The sequence below is a fragment of the Temnothorax longispinosus genome, chromosome 3, assembly GCF_030848805.1.
Source record: "Temnothorax longispinosus isolate EJ_2023e chromosome 3, Tlon_JGU_v1, whole genome shotgun sequence".
Taxonomy (NCBI): Eukaryota; Metazoa; Arthropoda; class Insecta; order Hymenoptera; family Formicidae; genus Temnothorax; species Temnothorax longispinosus.
The window spans coordinates 7,212,474-7,240,075 of NC_092360.1; the positions used below are offsets into that span (position 1 = coordinate 7,212,474).

At 31.8% G+C, this 27,602-nt stretch overlaps 3 protein-coding genes across 3 annotated transcripts; all 3 read right to left on the reverse strand.

Annotated features, from left to right (window-relative positions):
- Window positions 1–748: 748 nt before the first annotated feature.
- On the reverse strand, window positions 749–3,267 carry LOC139810029 (chymotrypsin-2-like). Its single transcript, XM_071773371.1, has 5 exons — window positions 3,141–3,267; window positions 2,415–2,571; window positions 1,839–2,091; window positions 1,442–1,579; window positions 749–1,113 (listed from the first exon to the last, which is right to left on the reverse strand). The coding sequence occupies exons 1-5, from the start codon at window positions 3,193–3,195 to the stop codon at window positions 895–897; spliced, it is 822 nt and encodes a 273-aa protein (XP_071629472.1). The 5' UTR covers window positions 3,196–3,267; the 3' UTR covers window positions 749–894.
- A 7,979-nt stretch (window positions 3,268–11,246) lies between these two features.
- LOC139810172 (chymotrypsin-2-like) lies at window positions 11,247–14,952 on the reverse strand. Its single transcript, XM_071773498.1, has 5 exons — window positions 14,828–14,952; window positions 14,085–14,241; window positions 13,433–13,715; window positions 13,029–13,166; window positions 11,247–11,790 (listed from the first exon to the last, which is right to left on the reverse strand). Exons 1-5 carry the CDS (start codon window positions 14,931–14,933, stop codon window positions 11,446–11,448), a joined length of 1,029 nt encoding a protein of 342 aa, XP_071629599.1. The 5' UTR covers window positions 14,934–14,952; the 3' UTR covers window positions 11,247–11,445.
- A 7,153-nt stretch (window positions 14,953–22,105) lies between these two features.
- Window positions 22,106–24,907, reverse strand: LOC139809667 (chymotrypsin-2-like). The gene is made up of 5 exons (XM_071772746.1): window positions 24,787–24,907; window positions 24,039–24,198; window positions 23,425–23,674; window positions 23,070–23,225; window positions 22,106–22,737 (listed from the first exon to the last, which is right to left on the reverse strand). Exons 1-5 carry the CDS (start codon window positions 24,842–24,844, stop codon window positions 22,525–22,527), a joined length of 837 nt encoding a protein of 278 aa, XP_071628847.1. The 5' UTR covers window positions 24,845–24,907; the 3' UTR covers window positions 22,106–22,524.
- Window positions 24,908–27,602: the final 2,695 nt, after the last annotated feature.

Genomic DNA, 27,602 nt, shown 5'->3' on the forward strand with positions numbered 1-27,602 from the left:
TCTGTTTTTGACTTATAAATTTACATGATTTTGAACATTTTTAAAATACAAGTGTATAAATATTCTATTGCTAATGCGTATAATATGCTTTGTTACTAACCTATTGTATATAAAGATAGCTAAATTATTTATTACTAATAAGGCATTTTTGAATTTTACTATATTGTTAAGGGTGGGTATATTCAAATAATATTACAAGACAGCATTATATAAGAATAACATAGTTTTTCATTAAAAATAAATCAGTTCTAAATAAATGAAGATATTATTTCGCATTACGCGTTTCTGAAATACTTGTCTAAACGCGCAATTATTAATTTAAATTTATAAAATCTGTCTACAAATAAAACTCTTAAATAATTAATTTTTACTGTCTTATACAATCCGTCAAATAGAATATATTTGTCGTTGATTATTGTTGATATGTTCTAAAATGATGTTCTAAAATAATAAGAATATGATTATATATATATAATCATATTCAACAAGATCTGTTGTCATATATAATTATATTCAAAAACCAAATCTTGTTCATGTAATAAATTTAAGTCAAATATGATTATATAAAGATAAGATCACATCGCGTCAAATTTGGATCTGATTATATATTATATAGGCTGTGGGATCCACTTGACGCTATAAATGCTTTGAAGCGTTATTCTTCTTCCTTCATTGAAACAAAGGAGAAAAGGAATGTTTCGAATAATAGGGGTTAGGATTCGAGGAATGGATATACATATATTACATGTAATATAGAAGAGAAATTTTATAACTTATAAAACATTATCCGTAACGATACAATTTTTTCTTAAGATTTTTATTTACATCCTTATGCAATATTCATCAATAACAAAAACTGATCGATCACAGGCGCGTGCAATAAAATATAAGTATCTACGAAAATGAATGTATACACAGATACATCGTAAAAAGTCCGAGAAGGATGTTTAATTGTTGGTTGCAGCCTGCATTAATATATTCGTTGACCCAGTCTCTGTAGTGGAACACCCTAGTGAACACATCCGGAAAGCCCGCGGCGCATGGTCTTTCTCTACCAAAGGACGCAATGCCAACTAGTTCGCCATTGTAAATAAGCGCACCACCGGAATCACCCTGCGGAGATAGCGTATTTAATATTTGTACCAATGTTTGTCAGAATTTTCCATCTACATATCGATTTTCTAGATATTGCGTGACGTAAATAATTACTACTTTAAAGTTGTTTGAAGCAATTAATTGATTTCTATTAGAAGTAGTTCTGATTAGCTTTAACAGAGATTACCTGAATGATAGAAATGCTATTTCTTATTAATCTGGTATCAAGGTAGATAAAGCAAGAACAATTACTCTTTTTTTTAATTTCTTTTTTATATTTTCTACCGAGATAAGAATTATCGTGAGATAAACGTGTGCACGATTTAATTTACGATTATATACTTACACTGCATATTCCTTTACCCCACGCTAGAAGAGTGCATACTTGACGTTCGCTGATATCGTCGTACGTATGGGCGCACGTCTCTTGAGAATATCCCGTCACTATGATTTGTTGCAGATGTTCTGGAGTAGGGCCGTTCGGCTGAAACAAAAGTGTATTTAACAATTAGAATTCATTTTAACCAACTACAATTGGCAGATAATCATCGTGACGATTCGACCATTGGTTTTGGTACAATTAAGTGTATTTAACTTAATGCCTGATGCTTAGTTTTAAAATAGAAATGATAAAGAATGTGTCTTTTGAAACTCTCGGCAGCTTTAAATAGATACTTGTCAAAACTTGTTCTCGTATAATTTTGGATGATTTTGAATGAGATAGATGTATTTCTTATACTTACCGAAGTATTTCCCCAACCAGTAACTATTAAACCTCCAACTCCATCAAAATTCTTGTCGGAAGATATTAAATCTATCGGTTTGGTGTTGTTATCAAATTTGATGTCGTCTTTTAGCTCAATTAAACCAATATCGTTAATGGCTAGCGTTCTGTTATAATTAGGGTGGATTATTAGCTCCTTCGCTGTATATGTAGTTTGAGAATAAAGAAGATTGTTTCCAACGTCAACGCGAACATTGTGTGGATAGTACAGACTGTAACAATCAATAAAGATTCCGATTACTTCTCTTGTATTTAATTTAAAAGCTACTGTAAAGGATTAATTCTTTTATTTTGATATTTATTTAACAATATATATGTTTGAATGTTTAAGAGAAAAGGTAATCTTAATTACATATAAACAGTATAAGTGATATCTAGATATCGAGAATCGTTAAGTGTTTTTCCAAATTTTTCAGTTTTTTATAATTCCGTCTCATTATATTTATTTGCATTTAAACGGTATATAATAATAGCTTTCGGATAAGAATTAGACAGTTAAATGTTTTGGACTGAAAAGAAAAGAGGATATGCATACCCTTCCAAACAGTGCGCCGCGGTAATAATATATTTTTTGCTAACGATGGCTCCACCGCAGAGATGTGTTCTAGTGTAAGAATCCTTCAATGATACTTGATAAGGATACAGGCCGTCCGGAGCATCAATGCCGCCGACGATTTGCGGGCGTGGCAAACCTACAAATTAAAAATATTTTTATTTTCTCGCACTATAGCATTGATGCTAAAAATATCAATAGCAAATTAGCTATATATATGTTATAAACTCTTATTTTTTTATATATTAAGTTTCTCCTTTATTTTAATTGTTATATTTCACATATAATAATACAGATTACATCTTAGAATACGAAATGAGTTATAAGCGAGTATATATTTTAATATAATATATTTAATATAATATTTTATCAAAATCTTTAAAATAATTAAATTACGGGTTAAGCTCACCGCATCGTTTTTAAAGTATGCGGTAAATGCTGAACAGATACGGCTATGTGATGTTTTAAAATATACAAAAAGCACTAAACAGATAATTTGTAAAATAATTATTGCGATATTTTCGATTATCTTATACGAAACTGAGACGAAATGCAACTTACTCGGATATCAGATAAATGTGCGACGGAAGTTCCGTAACAATTAATCTGATCAAGCAATATCGTTGTAATACACGTTTGAATTATTCGTAATGTGTTACAGCTCAATTTACATCTCCTCATTAATATGATTTTCACAAATATACTTACCATGGGCACCGTAATATATTAGACACGCGAATATGAGACTAGTAATAGAAAACATAGTGATATAGTTGATAGACTAGTAAAGAGAGATAGAGTGATACTGAGGCGCATGAAACGCGTTATCTTCAATTTATATAACCGTCGGTGAAAATTATCAATTTTCCGCGTATCTATTCGTGCGTTATCTTCGCGTGTAATCATAAAAAAATTATCCTTCTGAAAAGAAATAAAGGAAGTAACTATGCTACCTATAAAGGAAGTACAACATTGTTTTAATATATCCAGTCGAAAGTATAAAATGATTGTGCACTGCAATATAAATGGTTTTAATTTTCGTAAAAAATAAATATATTTAGATAACAAATAAGTGTTGTTTAGCGTTTCTTAATTTTAAAAATGTTAAAAATGTTTTTCAAAAAGAATTTTGAAATCAGAAAATTGCGCCAAATAGAAAGAAGAAATATATGTTAAACATTTTAAAAAATTAAACTAAAAATTCCACTCTTAAAGAGGGCACGTAAGAGATTGAATCATTGTCGTTTCTCCACGATACTTTTCCGCTGATTGGTTCTTTCGGTCTGGCTTAGCTCAATTTACTGCGCGAGTAAACTGTCAGCGCGAGAATTATGTTTTGACAATTCATGAATGACAGGTTATTATGATTAATTTTATTCAAGTTATCTTAATGCGTGATATGTCAAAATAAATGTAAAGATTAAATTTGATACATGTTATTAAATATATATATCTAATAGTCGAGAATAAATGGCACGTGCTTTGTAGTGTCTACATAGTTAACGTTAAATTCTATCAGATATAAGTTTGTAACGTACCGTAGAGTGTATTAGTTATCAGAAAAAAATTTCGTAGCGATAATTCCATATTAAAGAGCCACGATCGAATTGACAACGTTCTTTCTTTTTCTTACTAATTGCAAGATAAGAGAACGAAATGCAAAGCAATAGGCTCCGTTTATGGGAAATTTTGTAAGTAAAACGAATTAATATTTGGGGAACAAGCAACAGAGAACGTTTTCTAATTTTTAACTATCTTGGCGGCGACGTTTCAACGTCTTTTATGGTATGTGCGATCATCGCGCTGCGAGAACAATCGCGAAGAATTAATTTTAAAAGATGATACAATTTAACGTTAATTTTCTGTAAAGTAGAGGTTATGAGAAATAAAGCAACACACACGTGCAAATAAATTTGAAACATTTACGACGAATTACGTAAACAAGCGAATTACGTGCCTGTTCTTTAACGAAAAATGGAATTGCATTCGTGGATGCAGACGCACATTTGAGCTTGTTAATTCGCACTCTCTCGACGTTCATGTTCATACACATTTTGAAGCAAGCTCGCTCCCTCGTTGACGATCACGACAAAGTGAGAACGCCAAACGCGCGATCGTTCTTTTCAATCATTCAATTAATTATTAATTCTCGCGTTTAACGAAAGGTTTTAAGCTATATCATTAAAGCATCTTTCCGCGCGATTCACTCATTCGGAGTAGAAATCGGAACGAAGGCAGGAGGCGCACGTGCGAATTTCGAGGTTATCGTTTCACTGCGACACGCGGGACAACGGTTCTATTAAGATTCGGATGTATCGCGCTTCGAAACATTTATTTTTCATGTAAAATTTACTCACCGATCACGGGAGCACCGTAGGAGAACCGCCAAATCACAGCCAGGAGGTTGACACGTACGGCGTCCAGCACGGCTTTCGGCGTTCATTTCGCCGAGCGACGGCATCCCACATCCCACTCGTTGCACTCGACACAAGAAGGAACGGAATACGAATATACGCCGAAGCGTACGTTCACTTCGCAACACTCTGTAACCGGATTTATTTTCGTTTCGTTTACGAGAAAAGAATTACGCGAGCGACAACGTCTCGCACCGACGGCGACGTTGAACGTGTCACGTGGTCACGTGTTTACTTGCGCGCGCCGCAGGCGCCGCTGCCTGCCGCCGCGCCGTTGCCGTCAGTGCCGCCGCGCAGTCGAGTGAGAATTTGGGTGAGTCGAACGCGATTGGCTCGCGAGTCGAGCCCCCAGATCCGGCCAATCACGTTCGGCCGCTCCGAGCCGCCGCGCCGGCAGCGCGGCAGCGGCATACCAGAGACGCCATACTAAGCGCGACCGTTGAACTTGGAAACGGCGTACATCGCCGCGCGGCCGATTTTCGCCGGTGCTGAGCGGCCTTGCCACTTGTTTCCGTAAACGCTCGGAGTACCCGTTACCTGCGGAACTCGGAAGTCACTCGGCTATCATTCTCCCGATGGATTTTGTACAGGTGGGAAGTGCTCGTGCTCCGCGCGCCCGTCGCTGTGCTTCGTGATGATTCGGAACGCGTTTGTTTCTGGTTGGCACTCCTGCTTCTCGTTCCGCGGGCCGCGGGAATAATCGGCTACGCGAGTGCGGGCCGTACGTGCTCAATTTGCAAGTGTTTTAAGCGTTTGTGCCTCGGAATGAATGTGTCGTGCACGAATCGGAGGGCTCGCTCGAGGCGGAGACGTCGAGGCGTAATTGTGAGTGTGATTTACAGTTTCGTTGTGATATTCGCGGACGGCGCTTGTTCCGCCATATGTCTGGGCCCGAAGCGTTCATTTATCTCGTGTCGTGCTTTGAATGCCGTGCGTGCAGAATTGGTCGCGTGTGATTGATCTCCGACTCCGATTCTCTCCGAAGGAAAAAAGAGGGCTGATGTGTCGCGAGTGAAATCGAGCGATTCGAGTAACGGAACGCCGCGGCGCCGACGCCGTGATACACGCACACCGCTCGTTCGTGAGTGCTTCATTAATCTCGTATATTTGGCGTCGCGTAAGTTAGCGGCCGGCCGTCACGATTCTTCGTCGTGCGAAGGATTAATAGCAGTTTTACTTTCGCGAGATTCGCGAGATTCGATACGCACTGCGCGCGCGATATTTAATTTCAATAGCGTATCTTTGATCAATCAACTGCGTGTTTTTACTGACCGTCCGTTTGACTCGCGTAGTATCGCGCCAAGTTGCCGATATCTTAGAACATTTTGTCGCCGTTATAAAAAGTAACGCGGTGATGAGAACGCGGAATGAATCGGTACGATATATTACACAGTAATATAAAGTACTTTCTTCCCATGGGTACGACCTTGACGAGGTGGGAAGGCCCAAGTACCCAGTACAAAGATTTTACCCAAGCAAAACTCTTGTCCTGCTTGGATAAAAATCCAAAGACGGGGAAGCTGACGTACCCTCGCGTCCGCCGATTTAATTGAATAAACGAACCGCAGCCGGTTCGTCGCGTTTGCTTCGGGAGTGTGCCGCTTAACTAATCGGACTAAAGGACTTTGTCAAAGTCTATTTGAAGAATATTACGGAGTATTTGACGGAATATTCTTCTTACGGGCTTTTTAAACGGGAGTGCCGTACAGTATCGCGCGAAAGACTTTTACTGATAATAATTAGTCCGCGCGCGATTGTAGCTTATTATCCGCGAGTGTTTCTCGCGAGTGTCCTGTGCGGTGAGAGGAGAAGGAGGAGGAGACCTGACGTCCTGAGAGGAGGAGGAGGTCTGAGAGAGACATCGGGCCCCGGCGGAGCAACCTTGGGGTGAGTATCATCTCTTATCTGCATAAAATTAATAATTATTTTTTATTTATTTGAATTGCTTTATCTCGATAAATTAGAAGTAATTAGAGAAGGATAAATTATCCAAATTTTTATTCTTCTAAAGATCTTTTTGGGTAAAAAGATAATTATATTGCAAAATATCTCATTGAAAAACGAATTAGAGGCGCGTAACAATTATCTTTTAAAATGCTGATCATTTTGAGCGCTTCTTTAATTTGAATCTTATGTTTGTGTGTTACAGTATCATCGTAGCTGGCTGATTAACTCCGCTTGTTGCGCATCGGGTCGGTGAGTCGAAAATTTTTTTATTGAGGTAACGAATCTACGATTAATCAAATATAGAGTAAATGTGTATTTCGAATATATTATCGAATTATGACAATTATAGTATAAAAATACTAAATCTCGTAGATTTGTTGCCTTAAAATGGATGGGCTAAAACTAATTGCGGAAAATATTTAATCTTGGTGTTACTTTATTTATTGATATATTTATGCGATTGTGGTTGAGGAAATACTCACACACTTTGCACGCAAAGAGCTCATTCTTAATCGAATTATGTTGACGAACTACCGCGTTCTGTATAAATAATTTCTGATTAAAATTTTAAATCTTAAATAAATATATGACAAAATGTTTTGTCGAAATACCTATTAGAATTTTATTTTGTGAATTTAAATTAGTATAAGACACAATAGATTAAATTTTCGAAATTTTATTACGTAGATTAATTCCACTTATAATTAGAATAATAAATATTTGAGAAATACAACAGAAATATAAAAAGTAAAATAATACTATGACAATTAAAGTAATAATTTTTGAAATAGAATTTTTATTTAGAATTTTTTAAAGAATTATTTTTATGACATTATTTTCCTTAAACAAAAGAGATAAAAATAAATAAGATATTGTATTAGGATGTTGTAAAAATAATATCTGTAGGGTAAAGTTATGAATTACAGTATTAGTTAGGTTGTGTGTTATTTTTACCCATTTATTTCTTTCATATATTTATCCATCAAGATTAAGTATTATATAAATCGATGCAAGAAAGCAATATATTTAGAATTTTAGTATGCATAAAAACAAGCGTGGCAGTATGCATAAATACACATGAATAGAAAGGGTAAGAAATATTTTGATCTTATTATTCAATTTATTTTATAGAAAACATGATTGTTATTAATTACTAAAACTTATTTTAACGAAGCATCGATTTAACCCTAATTTTTTTGTAGTCTATCCATCTATTTTTGACTAAGAAATTGGCTTTATGCCAATCAAGTAAAATATGACGTGAGATTGTAAATATAATCTGTCCAGAAACGTTCTGAAACTTTTTAGTAACTTTTTAAATTATTTCGATTGTAGAGTATAATTATGGATTCAATTTTGGAGTAATATATATAATTTTTATCTTATGATTTTATCATTATATAAAATAATTTTAGTAGAAAATTAAAAATGAGATATATTTATATTGATATGTAAGTTTATAAAGATTTGCATATATTATTCAATTATATCAACGCGATTATTGAGTAATTATAATATCCAATTATAATACAATTATGCGGAAATTTTCTTTTTTTTCGGATCTCACGTCATTTATTTTGTATCTTACTTGATAAAGTTTCAAGAGAGATGCGTGCCGCATGAACACGCATCTTCGCATTTTCGTGGTCGGTTTTTCCAGCCAGTTTTGACATCGAGAAATTTTTCTATTTTTACTACATCTGTTTATTTGCCCCAAGTAGGGCTGTTTTCTTATATTTTCTCGCATGTACGAGACTGGAAAAATACCAATAAAATTCCAATCGAGCGCGTATTAAAACTTCCAATTTTACATTTCACAGTGTCATTTTGAGGTATCTCGCTGGATTAACCCAGCAAATCAGGTTCTTTTTATAATTCGTGTCATGACCTTATAATTGAAGATTTGTATTACATTTATATTAGATTGTAACACGGGTAGGTAGAAAAATAGATAGGTAGGATTAAAGATCGAAATATGGATACGGGTAGGTAGGAATTCGGAGGTAGGCACACACACAGGGATAAGGGGATATAATTCGATATAGTTGAAAAAATTGTAGACTAAATAATAGTAATAACTTTAATATAATAATAATAAAAAAAAAATATATAATTATATTAATTATTATAATATTTTTAATAATAGCAACTCAAAAAGTATATATTAAATAATACTGATACTTTTATATTAAATAATATTTATTTAATATCTTCAATGAGAAAGTGTGCCGAATTGCATGTTGAAATGAATGAAAGGCATATTGATCAAACATCTGCTGTAGAAAATTCTTTATAACTCGGAAATAAATGGTTTTTGATAAAAAATAGCTAAAAAATTCTTAATTTTATATATAGTTACTATAAAATAAAATACAATAATTCAGCAATTTAATGAAAAACAAAAAAATATTTACTGAAATATATTTTACTTAATTAAAAAATAGATGCATACTAAAATAACAAAATGTAAAAAGATATCGAAATTAAAACTATTTGAAATAAATTAATTTCAAACATTTACGATCTAGTCTTACAGAACGAGATAATTTTTAATTTGCTTCTAATTTCTTTTTGCACATAAAAATAAAGTTTTGTAGAAACTATCTATTGACTATGTTTCAGAATTGCATGGCACTATATTTTAGGGAAATATTTTTTAGGTCAAAGTGAACAAAAAAGTTTATATAAACATATGTCCCTAACTTACTATTTATTAGTAAGATATTGAAGTATGATAAAGTAAAGATTATGTTTAACAGTAAAACATTTAAAGTATGTTTTTGAAGTGGCTGCCGTTTTGTTAAATGCAGCATTTTGCACGATGTATCCATGTTTCTCTGGTATATATTTTATGGCATTAGGATTATTTTTAATAATTGCTGCAGCTTCCATTATGCGATTTCTTAATTCTTTTTGCGTGCAGACCAATAGGTCTACATTAAACTGAAGACTTTATTCAATCTTATAGAAAATAGGAATAATCAGGCATTGTGCTGAATACTGCATTCAACAAAACGGCGACCACTTCGAAAACATACTTTAAATGTTTTAAACATAATCTTACTCTCTAATATCTTACTAATAAATAAGTTTGAAACATGTTTATATAAACTTTTTGGTTCATTTTGACCTAGAAAATATTTCCCTAAAACATAGTGCCGTGCAATTTTGAAACACCCTGTATATTAAACATGTCTACTATTGTTTGCTTGTTTTCTCTGAAATCATCTTAATCGTCGATTATTTCCAGAGATTTAATTACCGGAGATAAATTAATTCGCTTTAAGGAGTGAGTTAAAGCTGAGTAACTTTATCAACTAATGAGTAATTTAATTGGCTTTGATAAGTAATAAACTACCATCTGTCGAGAGTTAAAAAAAAATATATATATATATTATATATATATGTATATTGTTTTATTACGTTTTGTTTGATACTAATGCAATTGGCTTGAAATGTATAAAATAGATATGCTGTCTATTAGGTTGGTGCATGTAAAATGTCGGATTTCGCTAATTGAAAGTATTGGTATGTTTCAGTCATATATATTATTAGTTTTATAGAAAAATATTATATACAATTTAATCGCTTATAATTATAGTTACGCTTATTATTTCTGTGTTCATAAAGCTATTTTTTAAACACGCGTTTTGATTTTATTGTTTAAAGTTCAAAATAACTATGAATTTTAAATATGTTTAGTTTTCTTATATGAATTTAAATTGGAAAATAATGCTACTGTAGCTACTCGCAATATTAACAGAGCTTTTATGGTGCGTGTCCACTTGCGAGTAAGAACTCTCGAGAGCAAAAAGAGAGAAAGAGAGAGAGACTCTCGAGAGTATCTCTCTCTCTCTCTCTCTCTTTCTTTTTGCTCTCGAGAGTTCTTACTCGCAGGTGGAGACGCACCATTAGAGAAAACAATGTTAATAAAGAACAGTATAGTGTTAGTTTTAGAAATTTTTTCGTGGAAATTTTTCTCTGCAAAATAAGTCACATAATAAAGTTTTAATTGATAGTGGTATTCTAAGAGCCTTAGTTTCTACTACTTAAATTTTCTTCTAAGTAAAATTTTTTTTATTGAAAGAGAGAGAGAGAGAGAGAGAGAGAGAGAGAGAGAGAGAGAGAGAGCTGTAAGATAATTAATTGATTTTAAAATACATTTTTTTTTAGAAATGGTATATATTTATTGTAAAATTATTAGGGTAAATGTATATATTGATGACAATGAAGCTTATTTTGATTAAATAAAGCTTTATTTGTTTTAAAGTATAATGTTTTAATTAAATGTTTCATTAAAATATCCAACAATTTGTACGCACTAACTTGATATTCCGCAATGTTAACTTTATGCACAATTTCTGGAAGTATTCTGGAAATATTCTTTGTATATTTTTCAAAGAATCTTAGGAAAAATTTTGCGTTTAATAAATTAATTTTAATCTCGTACATATCGAAATATACTTGGATAATGTATTTTATACATATAGATATACATATATTACATGTAATAGAAGAGAAATTTTATAACTTATAAAACATTATCCGTAACGATACAATTTTTTCTTAAGATCTTCATTTACATTCTTATGCAATTTTCATAAATAATTAAAATTAACCGATCACAGGCGCGCGCAATAAAATATACGTATCTACAAAAATGAATGTATGCACAGATACGTTGTAAAAAGTCCGAGAAGGATGTTTAATTGTTGGTTGCTGCTTGCATTAATAGGGGCTTTCCAGTTAACGACACAAGTCGACACATCAGGCGTCATTCTATCTTTATCGCTCACTAGATGTTGAAAAGATTCAGAATGACGCTTGTGTCGACTTGAGTCGCTAAATGAAAAGTTGCACAAAATATCTTTGACCCAGTCTCTGTAGTGGAACACTCTAGTGAACACATCCGGATTGCCCTCGGCGCATAGTGGCCTATTAAAGGACGCGATGCCAACTAGCTCGCCATTGTAAATAAGCGCACTACCGGAATCACCCTGCGGAGATAGCGTATTTAATATTTGTACCAATGTTTGTCAGAATTTTCCATCGACATATCGATTTTCTAGATATTGCGTGACGTAAATAATTACTACTTTAAAGTTGTTTGAAGCAATTAATTGCTTTTCTATTAGAAGTAGTTCTGATTAGCTTTAACAGAGATTAACTGAATGATAGAATTAGTATATTGTGCACCAAGGGGCGAAAGTAGCGTTTTTCAGACGAGTGTGAAGTTTGCCGCCCGAGCCGAAGGCGAGTCTGAAAAAGCTTTCGCCCCGAGGTGCACACGATATTTTTCACAATATCTTTACGGAAAGTTCGACCTCCATGCCTAGAGAGAGGCGAGAGTGGCCATTTCACGCCAGGACGGCATAGTGGGACGAAAGTAACCACTTTCCTTCCTAGAGCGGAAAGTGATCAATTTCGTCCCGCTAATGCTGTCCTGGCGTGAAATTGGTCACTTTCGCCCCTCTCTACAAACATGGAAAGTCGAACTTTCCATGTCTGTAGAGAGGAGCGAAATTGCCCAATTTCACGCCAGGGCTTATTTTCTTCTCTAGGGAAGAAAATTGATACTTTCCATCCGGCATAGTGGGCGGAAAATTGTTACCTCCGCTATGCCGGGTGGAAAGTATCAATTTTCTTCCCTAGGGAGGAAAGTAAGCCCTGGCGTAAAATTGGCCACTCTCGCCCCTCTCTAGGCATGGAAGTCGAACATTTTCGTAAAAGTGTTGTGAAAAATATCGTGTGCACCTCGGGTCGAAAGCTTTTTCAGATTCGTATGATTTGCCGCCCGAGCCGAAGGCGAGGTCGGCAAACTTCACACTCGTCTGAAAAACGCTATTTTCTCTCCTTGGTGCACAATATACAATTCTTATTAATCTGGTATCAAGGTAGATAAAGCAAGGACGATTACTCTTTTTTTAAATTTCTTTTTTATCTCTGTTTTTATAATCAACAACGTTTGGCTAGTGTCGTGACAGTTCGACCATTGGTTTTGGTCGAAAAACCCATGATCGAAAAAGTCGTGACGATTAATCCGACCAAAACCAATGGTTGAACTGTCACGACACTAGCCAAACGTTGTCGATTATAAAAATAGAGATTTTCTCGTTAATCAATTATTGGCGAAACAAAACATATAATTTTCTGTTTGTTTTTTATATTTTCTACCGAGATAAGGGTTGTCATGAGATAAACGTGTGCACGATTTAATTTATGATTATATACTTACATCGCATATTCCTTTACCCGCTTCAAGAGTGCATACTTGATGTTCGCGGATATCGGCGTAATAATTACTGCGGCACGTCTCTTGAGAATATCCCGTCACTATGATTTGTTGCAGATGTTCTGGAGTAGGGCCGTTCGGCTGAAACAAAAGTGTATTTATATAACAATTAGAATTCATTTTAACCAACTACAATTGGCAGATAATCATCGTGACGATTCGACCATTGGTTTTGGTACAATTAAGTGTATTTAACTTAATGCCTGATGCTTAGTTTTAAAATAGAAATGATAAAGAATGTGTCTTTTGAAACTCTCGGCAGCTTTAAATAATAGATACTTGTCAAAACTTGTTCTTGTATAATTTTGGATGATTTTGAATGAGATAGATGTATTTTTTATACTTACCGAAGTATTTCCCCAACCAGTAACTATTAAACCTTTAACTCCATCAAAATTCTTGTCGGAAGATACTAAAGCTATCGGTTTGGTGTTGCTATTAAATTTGATGTCTTTCTTTAGCTTAATTAAACCAATATCGTTAATGACGTTAATGAGTACTGGAATATCGTTTATGATTTTAATGATTCTTGTATAATTAGGGTGTATTATTAAGTCCTCCGCCTTATATGTAGTTTGAGAATAAAGAAGATTGCTTCCAACGCCAATGATAACATTGCGTGGATTGAGACTGTAACAATCAATAAAGATTCCGATTACTTTGCTTGTATTTAATTTAAAAGCTACTGTAAAGGATTAATTCTTTTATTTTGATATTTATTTAAGAATATACATATATGTTTGAATGTTTAAGAGAAGAGGTAATTATAATTACATATAAACAGCATAAGTGATATCTAGATATCGAGAATTGTTAAGTGTTTTTCCAAATTTTTCATTTTTTTATAATTCCGTCTCATTATATTTATTTGCATTTAAACGGTATATAATAATAACTTTCTTTTTTGACAAAATTGTAAATGTGCAACATGCAATAATTATTCGGATAAGAATTAAACAGGCAAATGTTTTGGACTGAAATAAAATAGGACATACATACCGTTCCAAACAGTGCGCCGCGGTAATAATATATCTTTTGCTAACGATGGCCCCACCGCAGAGATGTGTTTGAGTGTAACGATCGTTCAATGATACTTGATAAGGATACAGGCCGTCCGGAGCATCGGTGCCGCCGACGATTTGCGGACGTGGCAAACCTACAAATTAAAAATATTTTTATTTTCTCGCGCTATAGCATTGATGCTAAAAATATCAATAGCAAATTAGCTATATTATAAACTCTTATTTTTTTATATATTAAGTTTCTCCTTTATTTTAATTGTTATATTTCACATATAATAATACAGATTACGTTTTAGAATACGAAATAAGTTATAAGCGAGTATATATTTTAATATAATATATTTAATATAATATTTTATCAAAATCTTTAAAATAATTAAATTACGGGTTAAGCTCACCGCGTCGTTTTTAAAATATGCGGTAAATGCTGAACAGATACGGCTATGTGACGTTTTAAAATATACGAAAAACACTAAACAGATAATTTGTAAAATAATTACTGCGATATATTCGCTTATACGAAACTGAGACGAAATGCAACTCACTCGGATGATATCATGATATTATCTGCAGATAAGTGCGCGACGGAAGTTCCGTAACAATTAATCCGGTCAAACAATATCGTTGTAATACATGTTTGAATTATTCGTAATGTGTTACAGCTCCATAATACGCTCAATTTACATCCTTAATTAATATGATTTTCACAAATATATTTACCATGAGCACCGTAATATATTAGACACGCGAATATGAGACTAGTAATAGAAAACATAGTGATATTTGACAGACTAGTAAAGAAAGATAGAGTGGTACTGAGGCGCATGAAACGCGTTATCTTCAATTTATATAACCGTCGGTGAAAATTATCAATTTTCCGCGTATCCATTCGTGCGTTATCTTCGTGTTAAAATTATCCTTCTGAAAAGAGATAAAGGAAGTAACTATGTAAGCGTACGCGTTAATACTTTAGTATGAAAAACTGTTATACATATATATTATTTAAAAAAATCTTTTGTACAAAATTGTTTTAATATATCCAGTCGAAAGTAAAAAATAATTGTGCACTGCAATATAAACGGTTTTAATTTTCGTACAAAATACATATATTTAGATAACAAATAAGTGTTGTTTAGCATGTCTTAATTTTAAAAATGTTAAAAATGTTTTTCAAAAAGAATTTTGAAATCAGAAAATGCGCCAAATAGAAAGCGTAAATATATGTTAAACATTTTAAAAAATTAAACTAAAAATTAGACTTTTAAAGAAGGCATAAGAGATTGAATCATTGCCGCTTTTCCGCGTAGTATCGCGCCAAGTTGCCGATATCTTAGAACATTTCGTCGCCGTTATAAAAAATAACGCAGTGATGAACGCGGAATGAATCGATACGATATATTACATAGTAATATAAAGTACTTTCTTCCCATGGGTACGACCTTGGCGAGGTGGGAAGGCCCAGTACGAGGATTTTACCCAAGTAAAACTCTTGTCCTGCTTGGATAAAAATCCAAAGACGGGGAAGCTGACCGTACCCTCGCGTCCGCCGATTTAATTGAATAAACGAACCGCAGCCGGTTCGTCGCGTTTGCTTCGGGAGTGTGTGCCGTTTAAGTAATCGGACTAAAGGACTTTGTCAAAGTCTATTTGAAAAATATTACGGCGTATTTGATGGAATATTCTTTTTACGGGCTTTTTAAACGGGGGTATAATACAGTATCGCGCGAAAGACTTTTACTGATAATTAGTCCGCGTGCGATTGTAGCTTATTATCCGCGAGTGTTTCTCGCAAGTGTCCTGTGTGGTGAGAGGAGGAGAATGAGAAGGAGGCCTGACGTTCTGAGAGGAGGAGGAAGTCTGAGAGAGACATCGGGCCCCGGCGGAGCAACCTTGAGGTGAGTATCATCTCTTATCTGCATAAAATTAATAATTATTTATTCGTATTGCTTTATCTCGATAAATTAGAAGTAATTAGAGAAAGAGAAATTATCCAAAATTTTATTTTTGTAAAGATCTTTTTAGATAAATAGACAATTGTATTTCGAAATATCTCATTGAAAGACGAATTAAAGGCGCGTAACAATTATCTTTTAAAATGCTGATCATTTTGAGCGCTTCTTTAATTTGAATCTTATGTTTATGTGTTACAGTATCACCGTAGCTGACTGAATTACTCCGCTTGTTGCGCATCGGGTCGATGAGTCGAAATTGTTTTTATTGAGGTAACGAATCTACGATTAAATCAAATATAGAGTAAATTTGTATTTCGATACATATTGAATTATGACAATTATAGTATAAAAATACTAAATCTCGTAGATTTGTTGCCTTAAAATGGATGGGCTAAAACTAATTGCGGAAAATATTTAATCTTGGTATTACTTATTTATTGATATATTTATGCGATTGTGCTTGAGGAAATACTCGCACACTTTGTACGCATGGAGTTCGCAAAGAGCTAGCTCATTCTTAATCGAATTATGTTGACGAACTACCGCGTTCTGTATAAATAATTTTTGATTAAAATTTTAAATCTTAAATAAATATATGACAAAATGTTTTGTCGAAATATATTAGAATTTTATTTTGTGAATTTGAATTAGTATAAGATACACAATAGATTAAATTTTCGAAATTTTATTACGTAGATTAAAACCACTTATAATTAGAATAATAAATATTTGAGAAACACAACAGAAATATAAAAAGTAAAATAATACTGTGACAATTAAAGTAATAATTTTTGAAACAGAAAATTTTTATTTAGAATTCTTTAAAGAATTATTTTTATGACATTATTTTCCTTAAACAAAATAAGAATAAATAAGATATTGTATTAGATGTTGTAAAAAAATATCTGTAGGGAAAAGTTATGAATTAAAGAATTAGTTAGGATGTATTCTTTTTACCTATTTATTCCTTTCATATACTTATCCAAGATTAAGTATTATATAAATCGATGCAAGAAGCAATATATTTAGAATTTCAGTATGCATAAAAACAAGCGTGGCAGTATGCATAAATACACATGAATAGAAAGGTTAAGAAATATTTTGATCTTATTATTTAATTTATTTTATAGAAAACATGATAATTGTTATTAATTACTAAAATTTATTTTAACGAAGCATTGATTTAACCCTAATTTTTTGTAGCTTATCCATCTATTTTTTATTAAGAAATTGGCTTTATGCCAATCAAGTAACACAGAATTAACATATGATGTGAGATTGTAAATATTCTGTCCAGAAACGTTCTGAAATTTTTTAAATTATTTTAGAGTTGATCGTATAGTACAATTATGTATTCAATTTTGCAGTAATATGGGTATATGAATACATTATATAAAATAATTTTAGTAGAAAATTAAAAATGGGATATATTTATATTGATATGTAAGCTTATAAAGATTTGGATATATTATTCAATTATATCAACGCGATTATTGATTAATTATAATATCCAATTATAATACAATTGCGCGGAAATTTTCCTTTTTTCGGATTTTACGTCATTTATTTTGTATCTTACTTGATAAAGTTTCAAGAGAGATGCGTGCCGCATGAACAATCACGCATCTTCGCATTTTCGTGGTCGGTTTTTGCGGCCAGTTTTTACATCGAGAAATTTTTCTATTTTTACTACAACTGTTTATTTGCTCCAAGTAGGGCTGTTTTCTTTATATTTTCTCGCATGTGTGTGTGTGTGTGTGTGTGTGCGAGACTGGAAAAATACCAATTGAATCCCAATCGCGCGCGTATTAAAACCTCCAATTTTACATTTCCCAGTGTCACTTTGAGGTATCTCGCTGGATTAACCAGCAAATCAGGTTCCTTTTATAATTCGTCTCGTGACCTTAATTGAAGATTTGTATTACATTTATATTAGATTGTAACACGGGTAGGTAGAAAAATAGATAGATTAAAGATCGGAATATGCATGGACACGGGTGGTAGGGATTCGGGGGTAGACACACACAGGGATAAGGGGATATAATTCGATAGTTGAAAAAATTGTAAACTAAATGATAGTAATAACTTTAATATAATAATAATAAAAAATAATAATAATAACATAATTATATTAATTATTATAATATTTTTAATAATAGCAACTCAAAAAGTATATTAAATAATACTAATACTTTTATATTAAATACTTTTTATTTAATATCTTCAATGAGAAAGTGTGCCGAATTGCATGTTGAAATGAATGGAAGGCACATCGATGGAACATCTGCTGTAGAAAATTCTTTGTAACTCGGAAATAAATGGTTTTTGATAAAAAATAGTTAAAAAATTATTTAATTTTATCTATAGTTACTATAAAATAAAATACAATAATTCAGCATTTTAATAAAAAACAAAAAATATTTACTGAAATATATTTTACTTAATTAAAGAGATAGTTTCTACAAAACTTTATTTTTTATGTGTAAAAAAAAATTAAAAACAAATTACAATTTATCTCGTCCGGTAAAACTAGATCGTAAATGTTTGAAATTAATTTATTTCAAATGGTTTTAATTTCGATATCTTTTTACATTTTGCTATTTTAGTATGCATCACTATATTTTAGGGAAATATTTTCTAGGTCATAATGAACAAAAAAGTTTATATAAACATATGTCCCTAACTTATTTATTAGTAAGATATTATAGTGTAAAGATTATGTTTAACAGTAAAACATTTAAAGTATGTTTTCGAAGTGGCCGCTATTTTGTTAAAGCATTTAGCACGATGTATCCATGTTTCTCTGGCATATATCTTATGGCATCAGGATTATTTCTAATAATTGCTGCAGCTTCCATTATGCGATTTCTTAATTCTTAATTCTTCTTGCGTGCAGATCAATAGGTCTACATTAAGGATGTATGTGTCGTACAGTCCTTGCTAAAAGTTAAACTTTCAATAAAAGAAGACTTTGCATGTATGTCAAACAACTCAAAATTTTTTATATGTTAGAAGGGATTACCGTTAACAGTTTGAGTATGATTTTTTGTTATTTAAATAATTAGTATTGTTTAAACAATTAAAAAAATTTTTTGTGGCAAAAAATTTTGAAACTTAAAATACAATATCAATGATGTCTGTTTTACACATAAAAAAAGTTTAAGAAATATCTTAATGGTTTATTTATATTTTATTTATATTTACAGGAAAGTGTCGATTCTCTATAAGGGATAATGTTAATTTTATCATCTTTAAACTTAAATAACTTTTAAGTTTTACAGAGTATTTTTAATTTAATTTAGAAGCAATTTACAGCACTTTCCCTTACAAAAAAGTATTACTGACTAAATACTTAAAATCTCAGTGATTTAATACTGTCAATATTATTTGGGAAATACTGGGAAAATACTGGTAGTGATAAATATTATAGGTAGTGATTAATACTACACAGAACTACTGGTGCTTAGTATTGAATTACTCACCAATATTTCGATTTCCGATATTTACCCGGCATAAAAAAAAAAATTTTTTTTTTTTCGAAATTTTATTACTATTTTATAACTAAATTTGTTTCTTAAGATGCAGTCTATAATTATAAATATTTTCTCGTATTTGAAAAACACTTACCTTGGTGGGATCGAACTCGGGACCTCTGGATCGTGAGCCAACTGCCTTACGTGGTAGACTACTTCTTAATTTGATGTAAGTGTTATATATAGTCTACATGTGTCATAACCAGCGCAAATATATAATTTTTCAAAAATCATCTTAAGAAACAAATTCAGTTTAAAAAGAGTAATAAAATTTTGAATTGAATATTAAAATGATATCCTCAGTACTATTTCAAAACTTGTACACTTTTATCAAGACGAATTAGTACAGACCTTCATATAAAATGTATTTGTGCCTTACTTTTATCTCTTTTCCTTAATATTATCAGGAATTACTTATTATAATGTTTCTATACAAATTGTAGTACTGGTCAGTGATTAATTTCACATGGAATATTCAGTTCAGTACTTGAGTATTAATATTAAATACTGGCCAGTGATTTATTACACATGGAATCCTTGGTTCAGTACTTCAGTACTAACATTGAAATACTCATCAGTAATTCAACACAAGTATTTATTACACAAGTATTTTTCACCTAATATTAAATGCTTTCTCATCAGAAATTTAATACTAAGTATTCAATACTCGTCCTGTATTAAATACTACTTTCATAAATTACTGACCAGTAATAAAATACTATGCAATACTTGGATCACAGTGATTCAAGTACTAATAAATACTTAATTTTAGTATTATTAATACACAAAATAAGTATTTATTACTAACCAGCTAGTAATACTTTTTTGTAAGGGTTCTGAATATATTTGAAATACCTCCAATACATCCTTAATTACAATAACTTTTAAACCAGTAAGAGAATTGTGCTGAAATTTTACACAAATACTTAGACGTAATAATAAAACAATCTATGAAATTTTTAGATTTTTGGTAATGCTTTGAGATGTCACCCATACATCCTTAAACTGAAGACTTCATTCAATTCTATATAAAATAAGAATAATCAGGCACTGTGCTGAATGCTGCATTCAACAAAATGGCGACCACTTTGAAAACATACTTTTCACAACACCTCCACGGAAAGTTCGACTTTCCATGCCTGTAGAGAGGGGCGAAAGTAGCCAATTTCACGCCAGGACGGTATTAGCGGGACGAAAGTAACCACTTTCCTCCCTAGGGCGAAAAGTGATCACTTTTGTCCTGCTAAACAGGGACGAAAGTGGCCACTTTCCGCTCTAGGGACGAAAGTGATCACTTTCCGCCCTAGGGAGAAAAGTGGTTACTTTCGTGGTTACTATGCCGTCCTGGCGTGAAATGGCCACTTTCGCCTTTCTCTAGGCATGGAGGTCGAACTTTCCGTAAAGAGATTGTGAAAAATATCGTGTGCACCTCGGGGCGAAAGCTTTTTCAGACTCGTGTGATTTGCCGCCCGAGCCGAAGGCTCGGGCGGCAAACTTCCCACTCGTCTGAAAAACGTTACTTTCGCCCCTTGGTGCACAATATACTATTAAATGTTTTAAACATAATCTTACTCTTTAATATCTTATTAATAAATAAGTTTGAAACATATGTTTATATAAACTTTTTGGGCTATTTTGACCTAAAAAATATTTCCCTAAAACATAGTGCCATGCAATTTTGAAACACCCTGTATATTAAACATGTCTACTATTGTTTGCTTGTTTTCTCTGAAATCATCTTAATCGTCGATCATTTCCAGAGATTTAATTTCCGGAGATAAATTAATTCGCTTTAAGGAGTGAGTCAAAGCTAAGTAACTTTATCAACTAATGAGTAATTTAATTGGCTTTCATTGCGTCTTGTTTGATACTAATGCAATTGACTTGAATAATTGGTATAAAATAGATATGCTGTCTATTAGGTTGGTGCATGTGAAATATCGGATTTCGCTAATTGAAAGTATTGGTATGTTTCAGTCATATTATTAGTTTTATAGAAAAATATTATATAATTTAATCGTTTATAATTATAGTTACGCTTATTATTTCTGTGTTCATAAAGCTTTTTTTAAACACGCGTTTTGATTTTATTGTTTAAAGTTTAAAATATAACTATGAATTTTAATGAAATATGTATAGTTTTCTTATATGAATTCAAATTGGGAAATAATGCTACTGTAGCTACTCGCAATATTAACAGAGCTTTTAGAGAAAACAATGTTAATAAAGAACAGTATAGTGTTAGTTTTAAAAATTTTAACGTAAAAATTTTTTTCTGCAAAATAAGTCACATGATAAAGTTTTAATTGATAGTGATATTCTAAGAGACTTAGTTTCTACTACTTAAATTTTCTTCTAAGTAAAATTTTTTTTATTGAGAGAGAGAGAGAGAGAGAGAGAGAGAGCTGTAAGACAATTAATTCATTTTAAAGATACATTTTTTTTTAGAAATTGTATATATTTATTGTAAAATTATTAGGGTAAATGTACGTATGTATTGATGACAATGAAGCTTATTTTGATTAAATAAAGCTTTATTTGTTTTAAAGTATAATGTTTTAATTAAATGTTTCATTAAAATATCCAACATTTTGTACGCACTAACTTGATAGGCCGCAATGTTAACTTTATGCACAATTTCTGGAAGTATTCTGGAAATATTTTTTTTATGCTTTTCAAAGAATCTTAGGAAAAATTATACGTTCAATAAATTAATTTCAATCTTGTACATATCGAAATATACTTGGATAATATATTTTATATATAGATATACGTATATTACATGTAATAGAAGAGAAATTTTATAACTTATAAAACATTATCCGTAACGATACAATTTTTTCTTAAGATCTTTATTTACATTCTTATGCAATATTCTGCATCAATAATTAAAATTAACCGATCACAGGCACGCGCAATAAAATATACGTATCTACAAAAATGAATGTATGCACAGATACGTTGTAAAAAGTCCGAGAAGAATGTTTAATTGTTGGTTGCAGCCTGCATTAATATATTTATTGACCCAGTCTTTGTAGTAGTACACCTTAGTGAACACATCCGGTTCGCCCTCGGCGCATGGAACACCAAAAGACACGATGCCAACTAGTTTGTCTTCGTAAGTGAGCGCACCACCGGAATCACCCTGCGGAGATAGCGTATATTTAATGTAGTAATATTCGCCAGAATTTTTCATCGAAATATTGATTCTCTAGATATCAGCGCGTGACGTTAATAATCGTCACTTTAAAGTTGTTTTTGTAAAGCAATTAACCGTTTTTCTATCAGAACTAGTTCTAACAAATTATCTGAACGATAGAAATGTCATTCGTCATTCCTTATTAATCTGATATCAACATAGATAAAGCAACGACGATTACTCTTTTTTTTCTACTAAAATTTTTTATAATTTTTAGCGCGATAAAGGTTGTTATAAGATAAACGCGTGCACGATTTATTTTACAATTATATACTTACATTGCAAACTCCTTTACCTATCGATTCAAGGGTGCATATATGACCATCGGTGATAGTGATATTGTGTAGGGGACGTGCGTACATCGCAGCGCATCTCTTTTGAGAATCTCCTGTTACTGTGACATGTTGCAGGCGTGCTGGAATCGGGCCGCCCGCCTGAAAATAAAGTGTTTTAAACTAATGCCTGACACCTTAGGTTTGATATAGAAATGATAAAGAATATAATATATCGTCCTTGAAAGTTCTCGAGAGCTGTACAATAATATTTGTCAAAACTCGCCTTTGTATAAATTTTGGTTAGATAATTTTGATAGATAATTTTAAATGAGATATTAGATATATTTCTTATATTTACCCAGAGTCTTCCCCAACCAGATACTTGCAATCTAACACCTTCAAAATTCTTGTTGTCAGATATTAGAGCTGTCGATGTGATGGTTTTATTGAATGTGATGTCTTTCGATAATTTAATTAAACCAATGTCATTAAGGTGTTTCGCCTTGTTGTAATTATCGTGTATTATTAGAGCATTTGCGGTATATATAATTTGAGACTGAAGATGATTGTTTCCAACGCCGATTTGAATGTCGGATGGATATCGCCGACTGTAACAATCAGTAAAGTTTATGATTACTTCGCTTTGATTTAATTTAGGAGTCTAAAAGATGATTTTTTTGTTTTAATATTCATTTAACGCTATTATACTTGTCTGAATGTCTGAGTGGAGAGGTAATCTTGATTATATAAATAATATAAATCATATATCTCTAGAGATATAAAAAATTGTTGCATGTTTTTCCAAATTTCTCATATTTTTATAATTTTGTTCCATATTAAACTTGCATTTAGACGGTATATAATGATAGCTTTCTTCTTTTACAAAATTACAAATGTACAAAATGCATTAATGAATAAGAATTAGACAGTTAAATGTTTTGGACTGTGGAAAGGAAAAGAAGATATGCATACCCTTCCAAGCAGTGCGCTGCGGTAATAATATATTTCTTGCTAACGATGGCCCCACCGCAAAAATGCCTTCCATTGGTTGCATCCTTCAATGATACTTGATAAGGATACATACCATCTGGAGCATCGGTGCCGCCGACGACTTGCGTGTCTGCCAGACACCCTACCGATTGAAAATATTTTTATTTTCCTGCATAATACGATTCTAAAAGTATCAATGCTAAATTAGCTATACAAATATAAAACTCTTGTCATTATATATAATATAACTTTTGTCTTTTTATATATTAATTTTCTTTCTTTACTTTAATAGTTATTCTTTGCATATAAATAATATAGATTACGTTTAAAAATGCACGCGCGCGCGAAATAAGTTACGAGCAAATATATATAAATTTCAATATAATATAATTTAACACAATTTTTAAAGTTATGGGCTTAGATCGCCACGTCGTTTTTAAAATATGCGATAAAAATTTACTGAACAGATGTGCTACGTTACGTTTAGAAATATACGATAAGCACTAAAAGATAATTTTTTAAATAATTATTGCGATATTTAGGTTTATTACAAAACTGAGACAAAATGCAACTCATTCGGACGATCAAATAAGCGCGTGACGGAAATTACGTAACAATCCGATCGAGCAATATCGTTGTAATACACGTTCGAATTATTCGTGATGCGTCGAAGCTCGTAATGCACTCAATTTACATTTCCTCATTAATAAGATTTTCAGAATACACTTACCATAGGTGCTGTAATATATTGCAGCGCACGCGATTGTGAGACCGGTAATAGAAAGCATAGTGACGGTTACTGAGGCCCATGAAGCGCGTTATCTTCGATTTATATAACCGTTGATCAAAATTAATCAATTTTCCACGTATTGATCCACGTTATCTTTTTGCGCAGGTAAGAGGGAGGCGTTCGCAGAATAGTATCGTCGGGGATGATAATATTTTTTCGCTTAAACTCTCTTGAGTCAGCACTATTTGTATTACGATTATATATTTATACCTCTGAAATATAGCGGGAGAAGTTACATATTTTATATTTTGTGCGTAATATATATAAATATATATATGAATATATTAAGAGATTGCTCATTATTCTTAAGACAAAGTATTTATTCCAGATATATTAACAAAATATTTTTGCATACAATGTGGTTTTGAATTAAAATACCATTAATCAACTGATCTGTTTTTGACTTATAAAACATGATTTTGAACATTTTTAAAATACAAGTGTATAAATATGCTAATGCGTATAATATGTTTTGTTACTAACCTATTGTATAAATAGATAGCTAAATTATTTATTACTAATAAGGCATGTTTGATATTTAATATATTGTTGGGGGTGGGTATATTCAAATAATATTACAAGACAGTATTATAAGAATAACATAGTTTTTTATTAAAAATAAATCAATTTAAATAAATGAAGATATTATTTCGCATTACGCGTTTCTGAAATACTTGTCTAAACGCGCAATTATTCATTTACATTTATAAAATCTGTCTACAAATAAAACTCTTAAATAATTAATTTTTACTGTCTTATACAATCCGTCAAATAGAATATATTTGTCGTTGATTCTTGTTGATATGTTCTAAAATAATAATAATATGATTTATATATATATAATCATATTCAACAAGATCTGTTGTCATATATAATTATATTCAACTAAATCTTGTTCATATAATAAGATTAAGTCGAATATGATTATATAAAGATAAGATTACATCGCGCCAAATTTTGGATCTGATTATATATTATATAGGCTGTGCGATCCACTTGACGCTATAAATGCTTTGAAGCGTTCTTCTTCTCCTTCTTTCTTCATTGAAACAAAGGAGAAGAGGAATGTTTCGAAGCATTTGTAGCGTCAAGTAGACCGCAACAATAATCATATAAAATTACATGTATTATACAAATATTTTTATATCTGACGATATTGTACCCATTTTTTTCTCGGGTGCCGTAATTGTCAGAAATTTTAAGGTGATATTAGATTGGCATATACTTCTAACGCGGTGTTATTGTTGAATTAAATTCCTGTATGAAATTTAATCAAGTCTCTGTAGTAAAACACTCTGGTGTATACATATATCTGGAAAGCCACTCTACCACATGAAAACATACCAAAGGATACGATACCAGTCAAGATGCCATCGGCAACGAGTGTGCCACTGGAATCACCCTGTTAAAATAGTATATGCAATTAATACACGTAAATGATACATTATTATTCGTCAAAATTTCTTGTTATACACCGTATATTTAACAATAACTATGTTTTTAAACGTTTTTGTAACAATTATCTAATTACGTTTTCCGAGAGTCTGTGTGCTTGATTGAAAATTCCTATTGATGACATTAAAATTGCTTTCATAAAAGAAAACAATATTATAACATTATTTAGAAAGAAAATAGAATATAACTATGGAAAAATAATTATGTAAATTTTTTTCAAAATAATTAGTTATTAGAATGACAAAAGCTTTTCATTTTTTTATATAAACTCGTAGATTTAACAGCTATTATTTTTTAAATAAAATTTTCTTCGTAATGTTATAATGGTACAATCATTATTGCATATATTATTTTAATTTATATTTACATATATTTTATTATACTTACGTTGCATATTCCTTCACCCTGTACCGTAAGGGTTATACATATTTTCATCACATTTATCAAATAATCGTCACACACAAGTAATAATATTAAATAATCATTAAATAGTTACTGCGATATTAATATATTTATAAAGCTAAAAAATATATTTTTAAAGCTGAAAGGAAGAAAGGAATTGAAAATAAAGAGTGAGAACAAGTATCTATAGGCAAATGGCCCTATTTTTTTCGCATTCGATTTTGGTCATAAAGTAGGTACCAAACGAAAGGTCTTGTTAATCTGATTACAGATATGTCAGTCTCAGAGTGTACCTATTTACCGTTTTAGAGATATCGGGTTCCAAAAATTCCAAAACCAATAGATGGTGCCTGTTATGAACGTTCTCGGTAATGTCAATCTCGGGATAGGATATACGGGGATTCTTTCTGACCCGAGTCGTATATTCTACCCCGAGATTGACATTACCGAGAACGTTCATAACAGGCACCATCTATTGGTTTTGGAATTTTTGGAGCCCGATATCTCTGGAACGGTAAATAGGTACATTCTGAGACTGACATATCCGTAATCAGATTGACGAGACCTTTCGTTTGGTACCTACTTTATGATCAAAATCGAATGCGAGAAAAATGGGGCCGATCTTGTTCTCACTCTTTGATATGTACAGAGAGGTACAACTTTTACAATCAACTCGAAACACATGTTGTGCTCGAAAGGATATAACATGCGATCGAATTTATAATAAGCATTATTGTATTCTTACACGATGCGCTACTATCGCAAGGTGTTACACTATATTGTAACTATGATTCATTACACATATATATTCTGTCTATCTTCATAAGAGATAAGCCTTTCCCTAACGCTCTCGTCTAGATTATATATAATCCATGAACATTATATGTGGTCTATGATAA

Coding starts and splice junctions, on each gene's coding strand:
- LOC139810029 (XM_071773371.1), bottom strand. CDS start 3,195: ATGTTTTCTATTACTAGTCTCATATTCGCGTGTCTAATATATTACGGT. Junction 2,572..3,140: donor AATATATTACGGTGCCCATG/GTAAGTATATTT, acceptor TTTAATTTGTAG/GTTTGCCACGCCCGCAAATC. Junction 2,092..2,414: donor GCGGCGCACTGTTTGGAAGG/GTATGCATATCC, acceptor TGATTGTTACAG/TCTGTACTATCCACACAATG.
- LOC139809667 (XM_071772746.1), bottom strand. CDS start 24,844: ATGCTTTCTATTACCGGTCTCACAATCGCGTGCGCTGCAATATATTAC. Junction 23,675..24,038: donor GCAGCGCACTGCTTGGAAGG/GTATGCATATCT, acceptor TGATTGTTACAG/TCGGCGATATCCATCCGACA. Junction 22,738..23,069: donor TAGGTAAAGGAGTTTGCAAT/GTAAGTATATAA, acceptor CTATCTCCGCAG/GGTGATTCCGGTGGTGCGCT.
- LOC139810172 (XM_071773498.1), bottom strand. CDS start 14,933: ATGCGCCTCAGTACCACTCTATCTTTCTTTACTAGTCTGTCAAATATC. Junction 13,716..14,084: donor GCGGCGCACTGTTTGGAACG/GTATGTATGTCC, acceptor TGATTGTTACAG/TCTCAATCCACGCAATGTTA. Junction 13,167..13,432: donor CTGGTTGGGGAAATACTTCG/GTAAGTATAAAA, acceptor CTTTTGTTTCAG/CCGAACGGCCCTACTCCAGA.